Source organism: Acanthopagrus latus, chromosome 2 (assembly GCF_904848185.1).
Source record: "Acanthopagrus latus isolate v.2019 chromosome 2, fAcaLat1.1, whole genome shotgun sequence".
Taxonomy (NCBI): Eukaryota; Metazoa; Chordata; class Actinopteri; order Spariformes; family Sparidae; genus Acanthopagrus; species Acanthopagrus latus.
In genome coordinates, this window is record NC_051040.1 from 3,824,224 (window position 1) to 3,833,197 (window position 8,974).

The 8,974-nt window shown below is 41.1% G+C and overlaps 1 protein-coding gene across 4 annotated transcripts; it reads left to right on the top strand.

Moving 5' to 3' along the window:
* Positions 1-596: 596 nt before the first annotated feature.
* Positions 597-8,042, top strand: rhbdd1 (rhomboid domain containing 1). 4 transcript variants are annotated; one of them, XM_037084318.1, is made up of 8 exons: positions 597-808; positions 3,447-3,614; positions 3,765-4,044; positions 4,410-4,542; positions 5,181-5,269; positions 5,541-5,621; positions 5,767-5,910; positions 6,033-8,042. In XM_037084318.1, the coding sequence occupies exons 2-8, from the start codon at positions 3,459-3,461 to the stop codon at positions 6,137-6,139; spliced, it is 990 nt and encodes a 329-aa protein (XP_036940213.1). In that variant the 5' UTR covers positions 597-808; positions 3,447-3,458; the 3' UTR covers positions 6,140-8,042. The 4 variants fall into 4 exon arrangements, with proteins under 4 accessions (XP_036940213.1, XP_036940197.1, XP_036940220.1 ...); XM_037084302.1 differs by lacking the exon at positions 597-808 and adding an exon at positions 2,662-2,939; XM_037084325.1 differs by lacking the exon at positions 597-808 and adding an exon at positions 2,662-2,939 and having other exon boundaries at positions 5,541-5,606.
* The last annotated feature ends 932 nt before the right edge of the window (positions 8,043-8,974 follow it).

Sequence of the window (8,974 nt, forward strand, 5' to 3'; positions counted from 1 at the left end):
TCTATAAATGTAGAGGTGTGAAATATAGTTTTTGACTTTGCTTTGTTGTTGTTGTTTTATAACATTCTGTTCTGTTCTTTTCGTTTTACTTTTAGTCTGACTGGGTGTCTGAAATATGAATCCAAAGGGAGAAAAATGAATGTTAACACAAGAGACATCCTGTGGCCTTATTGACAACTGAACTAAATCCAATAAAAGTTGTTTGATGTTTTGAAATAATTATATCTTTAGCTACTTAATATATTAAAGAAAACATGCCAATTTTAACAAGACAGATTATTTTGTTAGTGGCTGTCAGTTCAGTTTACTGTTGTGCAGATTTTTTTTTTTTGTTAGTTTGTTTTGAGGTTGGTGAATTATAATAACTCAACGATAAGAGTCACACACACTCTATCTATCTATCTATCTATCTATCTATCTATCTATCTATCTATCTATCTATCTATCTATCCAATCATCTAATCGCTACGTGCTTTTATTTTGAAGCAGTTTTTCCGGCGATGATCTAGTTGAATCTCGTGATATTGACGACACATCCTCGCCTACCGCTGTTACTATAGCAACAGCCTCTCGGCACGCTCCGGCTCGTGCTCATTGGAGGCGACAGAGACACGCAGCTGAACGACGAGTGTGTGTGTGTGTGTGTGTGTGTGTGTGTGTGTGTGTGTGTGTGTGTGTGTGTGTGTGTGTGTGTGTGTGTTGCTGAAACAGGAAGTTGTGGAGTCGGTTGTAAACACGCGCTGGACTCTCCGCACAGAGAAACGTGACGCCGGTGTCGGAGCTGCTCCTCCATTATTCATCTGGACAGGTGAGCTGCTGTGGCGCGCGAGCTCGTTATTGATGCCAAAGACGGTTGAGTCAAAGCGAGATCTTAAAGTGAGAGAAAAAATGAAAACAATATTTCTCGACTCTGATTCAGTTGAATAGGAGTCAGCTTATTAATTAAAAAAGTTAAGAGAGGTCATATTTAGATGTATATTTAAAACAACAACAACACACACGCTTTTTCATTTATCGCTAATTGCAAAGCCGCTTGGATTTATTTTGAAAGTATTGACAGGAAGTTATATTCTGTCATCATGTCTGACTTGATTGTTCGGCTCATGTAGTTCCTTAGTGTGGCCACTGGAGGGCAGTAAAAGCTCGTCTTTTTCTACACACTTCTTTTTCAATTTAAATATCTGTTGACTGGAGCTGTTGACCTCTAGATAACAATCAAAATGATTTCACCGTAACTTATATAGATTCATTAGTTTTTAACATGGTAATCTAGATTTATGTAGAAAGTATTGACTGTAAGCGTAGCTATTATTTCATTATGACTAATTTCACATTTAGCCTCAACGTAGTTCTTCACTGTGGCCACGGGAGGGCAGTGAAAACTCCTCCTTCTTTTAATTTAACCATCTACTAATATTCTCTCACTTTGTGTCCGTCTGAGCTTATATTCAGCGAGATAACGATAATATTTATTAAAATACATGATGTGCTGCTGGAATTCATCATTTTGGATTGTAAAATCTTTGTAAGCAGAAAAGGTATTAGCACTAGCATGAATAATTAACATAACTTCATATACTTGTATAAGATAAAATAATCATCATGTTTTATAAATGATGTTAACAAAATTCTCTGCTGATCCAACTGGAGAATGATGAGCTGTTGACCACTAGATAATGATTCCAATAATAATTTCATGATAATCTGTTTAGTAATTTGTTTATTTCAGCGTGATCATTTGGATTTATTTAGAAAGTATTGACCGGAAGTGTATATTTTATATAATTGTGTCTAACTTGACACAACTTGCTGTAGTTCCTCCCTGTGGCCGCTAGAGGGCAGCAAACATTCACACCTCTACAGAGAAACATTCAACAGTCAACCCCACTACAGCTAAAAAGAAAACTGAGTATGCATCTAAATGCATTTGTTAAATAGATGAAATACTATGTTTACAGTTTTTATATTTGAGTTGACAGTAAAATAAGATACTCAAAAGAGGTAGGCATGTGTTTATGGAAAGATCTCCTCAAAGGTAGCTAATACAGGGTTCTTTAATGATATACATTGAGCAGGGGTCATTGAAGTGTTTGATAGTATTACTGTTATTAACTGTGGTACTTTAATAGGACAGAGTAGCCTCTGGAGGCTATAATTCACATTTCAGGGTATAAGTTTTTGTTAAGTTTTTGAGAGGGGCATATAGAAAGGCAGGAGAACGTCAGCGATGAGGGCAAAAAGGAGCATGAGTCAAAATTAAATTCAAATTATTATGTGGTCCACTTTGGTTTCATAGCTGTAACCATTAATTATAACACCAAACCAAGTCTTCACATGCAAAATTCTCCAGGTGCAACTGGGAAAAAAACAAAAACAAACAAACAACAAATGCAGGAAGGAAGAAACTAAGTCAATCGTAACACTGTCTGACCCTAAAATGAGATTATGAACGCAAAGAATCATGACAACCAAAGAAACATGATAACACTTTTCTTCTGCAATAATACATTTAATAAATATTTGAATAAAAAGCAACCTGCATTACTGACATATGTCACAGGCTGAATATGTTTAAATGGCATCTTCAGGAGAAAAAGAACTGATGAGGAGAAATCCATCACTGAAAACCAAAGAAGAAGATCCTCAACGCGCATGCGCCGCTACGTCGGTTTGTTATTGTCACGTGACAGCTGACTCAACCGCCAACTGTTGCTGAGTAGCTTCTAGTTTCTGCTGGAAATGATGAAATATGAAGACACACACTCGGCTGACGTGTTGTTTAAGATGTTTATAAGCGCAACCTCAACTCGTCTGTGAGCGGTGAACCACTGGAAGCGGACTTTACGTGCCAAACGAGGTTAAAACTCCCAACTGATATTTAAAGTTAGCATTAGCATTAGCTTAATCGCCACAGAAGGAGGAAGTGGACTGAGGCAACAGTAAGTTTGGTTTAAGTTGTCGTGGATGCTGCTGATAAACGCGTGTTAAACTCTGATGTGAGGCTGTTGACTGGTTACCTTTAAGAAGGAGAATAGAGATAAAAACCTGCCTCGAAGTTTAGTCACGTCAGTTCTGAGTCTAGTCAGTCTTTTTTAAGTTTTAAGTGAAACTGCGTGTTGGTGTGTGACTCTATCTGAGCAGCACAGAGACAGACAGGTGAAGTCCTGAGACAGTAAACACTAGAACAGCAGCTGCAAATCTCAAATCTCTTGAAATAGTGTTGGAGGGCACCAACCTGAAACAAACACACATTCTCTGAGCCAACACAGATGAGACTTGTTGACCAGAAATGTCACAGATTCACAGAAGTCTTGATATTCTGTGTTTTGGTGGATATTCAGATTTGCAGTGTACCTACTGAAACTCACTACCGAGCAGCCAAACTTCATTCATTCTGGTAAAGCAGGAAAAGACTGAAACATAATCTGTCAGTCGTCTCTCCACAGCTCGTTTTCAGTATGAGGAGAAACCGACAGAGGGGATCCCATCTGGGCCTTCTGCTCCTGGCGTCCCAGCTGCTCCAGGTGGGTCTGGACAACATCCCCCCCGTCACCCTGGCTGTCCTGGGGCTCAACACGTACCTCTACCTGTTTCCTGCAGCTCCACTCATGCAGGTAATGCACTAATATGGCGCCATTCACACACAAAGTACTCCACAGAGGCACGGAATTACATAAAAATTAGGCATTAAGAGATGTTAAAATTCTGTTTTAAAGAGAGTAAAACAAGCAAATAAACATGAATACCATCCACTCAATCCTCAGGCCTGTGTGAGTGTCCAGCAGGCGTACTGGTTTAAAGACTGGCGCCGTCTTCTGCTGTCGCCGCTGCATCATGCTGATGACTGGCACCTCTACTTCAACATGGTGTCCTTCCTCTGGAAAGGTATGAGGCTGGAGAGGCGGCTGGGCGGAGCCTGGTTCGTCTACCTGCTGGCAGTCTTCTCTCTGCTCACCGGATTGGTCTATCTGGTGCTGGAGGCGCTGTTAACTGAGCTCACCCAGGATCCGTCCTACAGCATGACCTGTGCTGTCGGCTTCTCAGGTAAAGACTCAACAGCAGGCTGACAGAAGCTGGACAGTACAGGTGGTCAAAAAGATTTTACTTTTCATTTAATTCTCTAGAGTGTATTTGTATTTGTGGAATTGTGAGCATCTGTAAAGACTCTCAACTGTCGACTAACTTAAAAACTATAACATCCAAAATATGTGGAGAATTGGTGAACAAGCTGAAGAACTCACTCTAAATCTGATTCTGATTTTGGTGACATTGAATATACAGTATTTTCTTTTGTGGTGGTTTTAATGACTTTGTTTTTTGTTCTACGTTCTCTAAGCACCCTCTCTTTATTCTGTCATAATTGATCCATCCATGGGTTTATTGATATTTTGTGATATATTTTGCTGTAGGAGTCCTGTTCGCTCTGAAGGTGCTCAATAATCACTACCACCCTGGAGGTGTGACCTATGTGATGGGTTTACCTGTTTCTAATCGCTATGCCAGCTGGGCAGAGCTGGTCCTGATTCATATAACATCACCAGGGTGAGTAACCAACCAGGATGCACCAGTCAGACACACTGTAGAGACACTAGTGTGAACAGTTGCAGGGTAACAAATATTTTAGCATCCATATTGGCTTTTCTCAGCCATCGTGAGAGCTCACATGGCCACCAGTTAATCTGAGGGTAGTGGACAGCGAGCTTGAGCTTCACCTCCCAATGACAATGAAACTACATATATCGACCAGCCCTGTACAGTAATAAGTGATAAGTTCTGAAGTACATATGTAGGTACAGCCATTGAACAGAGTTAAGTTTGACAGCAACATAAATGAGATAAGCAGCAGGCAGCAGCAGTGGTTCTGTCTGAGGAAGCGGAACTCATTTAGGTTCAGACCAGACATCATGTTAGTATTCTACAGCTGCTTCATAGAGAGTGTTATTGCTTTTTTCCAATTATACAGCATCTGTCTCCACTCACTAACTACCCAGAATCTGAGGAACTGCATAATGTTTTATGTATAATGTACTTCCAGCTTCCCACCACTGACTGATGTGACATGATTGACAATTAGTGAAGTCCCGTTGATGCACTCTCGCTGGTGCAGTGGATGAAAGTGTCCACCAGGTGTCAGTGTTTCATTAGCTAAGAGTTAATCGGTTTGCCTGCTTCTTCTTCAGGACCTCTTTCATTGGTCACCTGGCAGGTATCCTGGTGGGTCTGCTCTACACTGCTGGACCACTGAAGGCCATCATGAAGAAATGTGCAGGTCTGAAATTATGTGTGTGCGTCTGTAACCTTAGACCTGTGTATCCTGTTTAAAGCACTGTATGATTTAAGATGTCTGTGTCCATTTACTGGCCTCATGGGAGCTCTTATCATCAGTAACAATACAGGTTTGTTGAGTAATATAACGTCAGTAATCACTGGAAATGGCCTGTAGTCCATGTGCAGACATCTGTGCCTCAGTATTTATCAGTATGTAAACCTAAATGCACGCTCCGTTTGTACTGAAGTCTGTTTGTCTGCATTTTCACCAGAGTTTGTGACAGCAAATGGATATAACTCTCAACCCGGTGCGTACTACAGCTCTACAGGCTCTTCAGGTAACAGCATTCAAGGAAAGTTATGATATGTACGAAGAATTTGATATGCTTTCGTTTGTCTTTTCAATCAGAGGAATATAACATTCTCCAGCTATAATCTTTTAACATGTTTCTCAAATTTGAATACTTATAGCATGAGTGTATGTGTGTGTGTCTGCAGGCTACAGTGGGATTCATGGAGGATACTCAGGAAACCACCAGTCTGCACCATATTACACCACAGCTCCTACAGCATCTTATACAGGCGGACTGACGGAGGAAGAGCAGATAGAGGCGGCCATTAGAAACAGTCTGAATGACAGAGGTGAGGGAGGAGATGAGAGAACTGGTGATTGAGAAAACCTTTGACAATTAAAAGTCACTGTAGATAAGAATCATCTGAATCACTGTGAATACTGTAAATCTAATAATATTTTGTTTTTCTAGGACAAAGCAACCAGACAAGCGCTCCGCCTCCTTATGGATTCAATCTCTCCGAGGAGGCGACGGCTGAGGAGATCAGGCAGAGGAGACTGAGGAGGTTTGACAGCTGAACTGCCAGCCAGCGGAGACGAAGGACAATCCGTGATGAGACAGAAGAGGAATTCCCTCCTGAGGCCTCGTCCATACTCTGCTTCCACAGACCGACGGAGAGCTCCCTGAATGCAAAGGTCTGACCACACAGTCTGACACAGTAAACAGCTCTTTTTTACTGTGTGGTGCCTTTCTGTTAAAGTGCCTCTGAGTGTTACCAAAGAGTTAATGTAAGCTATGGAAAGCTACTTTACTGCTTCCAATCAAAATAGAGGAAAGTTAATGAGTATTTGTCTTATTTCTCTGCCAATTTTCTGTTGTTAAACCACTTAAAGTTTTGAAAAGGGCACCGGAGGTCAAAATAGATGCCATAAAGTTGTTTGATCCCAATTATAATTTCCCTAACCCATCCAAACTACAGTAGACCAGGTCTAGATCTATGTGTTATATTTAGACTTGTCAAACATGGACTAAATAAAGTAGATTTCAGAGATCCAGGATCTGAAACCTTTATTCTACCAGTAAAAGCAGAAGAAAAGGTCACCAGTTTATTTCTATCTAGGCCATGTGAGACCCGGTCCATCTCAAAGACTGTGATGCTTTGACTTCAGAAGTGGATTATATTGTGTCAGTCAAGGATAATTCAGTACAAAATGGTCTTAATCCCAGATTAGAAGTGGCACCTGTATGATTAGATCTCACACTTGCTGTGTCGCTAACAAAATGGTCAGTCGTTGACGCCTGAAGCTTGTGAGTTTTGCTCACATCACATGAGCTTTGCAGGAATTTTAATACTTTCTGATGTCTGAATATTTTGGCAAGTGATCAATATAAGCGCTGCACAGCATGTTGGAATTTTCACTTTGAAACGGTGGAATGAATTTGGCTGGATAAGGGGGGCGCATGTGTCGGTGCGACGCTGTCGATAATACTGAGACGGAGCGAAGGAGATCGATGGATTCACACAGAGACAAACAAACAGAACACGCCACTTACTTTGTGTTTGCAAGAGAGACCATGAGAGAGATGCAAACCGTGAGCAGCTTTCTCTACGTACCTCCTTCTGCTTATTGTGAACACACTGATTAATACATTTGAATAAATGACGCTGTTTGTTTTAACATCCAGCACTGAGGCGTTGTTCGATGTGCTCCGGTCCCTGTGGATCTTTGATTGATTTCATGACTTTTTTTCTCCCTCTGACCTGTCAGAACAAAACTTTCTTTGTGTTCTGAGTCCTCCTGATTTACAAATTAAGCACTGAGAATAAGTTCAGAGGTTTTTTGATCTACACTTTTATCATATGTGATCTGGATACAAAAAAAAAACCTGTGAATTCAACCCTTTTTCTGTTCTCACAAATAGAAGAAAGGTATTTCACTTTTTGAAAAACTGAAAGTGAAAGCTAATGAACTGGATGCTGACCTGGCAGTGGGTAAGACTTTAAATCTCAATAGGTTTTTAAAGCTATTACTAAACTTCAAAAGGCAATATTGAGAAAAGCAGTGGGATAGCTTCAGGCAGAAATGAAGCTGGAATTTAAATCTTTAATGGGGATGCCAATGAATTTCTGCTTCTTTTTTTCTTTTTTAATGAGATGTTAAATCCGAACCAGCCAGTATTTTCACAGTGGGCTCAGTCAGTATATACCAGCCATACTCAGAATGATGCTTTTGAACTGTGTCTCTCTCCATGCTGTTCACGCTGTTCTGACTGATTCCTTTTTTCCTTTCAAATCAGCATTTATCAGATTACCAAAACACCACACTATTGAGGCAAGTCATACATAACCACTGCAGAGGTCCCATAGCTGATGAATGCTGTGCTGATGTACGTTAAAAGGTCACACATCTGTTGTCATGCATGCCCAGTCTGTTCCTGTCATGCTACATCTCTAATAAATGTTCTTTTGAGAATAGAAAATTCTGTTTTTTAATCTGTCCCTTGTGTGAACATACCATGACTTCATCCATTGGTTTGTGGATTAATCAGCCTAGAGTTTGGTAATATGGCTGCAAGACCACCAGACGTGTAATGACTAGTATTCCTGTTCTCAGTATATTTCTATATTACTCAGAGTTCTTACTTTAGGTAAAACATTATTTTCAGAAAAGCATGAAGTTATGCAGAATCTCCTCTTCTTTGTCAAACTCGACATCATACTCTAGACTCTCTAAAAAGTTGCCACGCGGGAGTGACACTGACTGTAAGCAAAGATACAAAAGCAACGTTGAAGAAGTACACTGCCTGCTCTGAAGCCCTGAGGCATGATGGGAAGTAGGACAATCTTAAATTAGAGCCAGTGAGCCATCACCCCACATGGGTCTGAAACCACGCTGAGGAAGATCCAATCAAACTGTACGTGCCTGTTCCCGACATGGAATCTCATGCAGGAAGCAGGGGTGGGTGAAAAGGTTGTGTGTAAATTACCCAGACACCAGAGGTGGATGGAGAACTGTTTCTGATATCTGATGCATTTGACAGTTTGCGTAGTTTGATTTTGAATCCTGCCAAGGGGAGTGCGGGAGCTGAGTGGAGCGCAGGACCCTCGCAGAACATGACTGTGGGAGGCTGAAGAGTGACGGAGAGGATGACAGGATGAGGACGGGGGTGACACACACACGGTGCAGCTGTTGCTGCAGAGTGCGCGAGTGTCTGAAGCATGGGTGCACTTTAAAGACGTTTCTTGACATGTTGGTGGATTTATGTCTTTCTCTGTGTTCAAACATTTCGGGGGAAGTTGTATCTCGGTTCGTCATCTCACATCTTGTCTCCAAAAAGATCAGACTGCTGTGATACTGTCACTGAGCATCAGAGGCAGAACCGTGAGAATCTGTCCTCTCCTGGTTCACTCA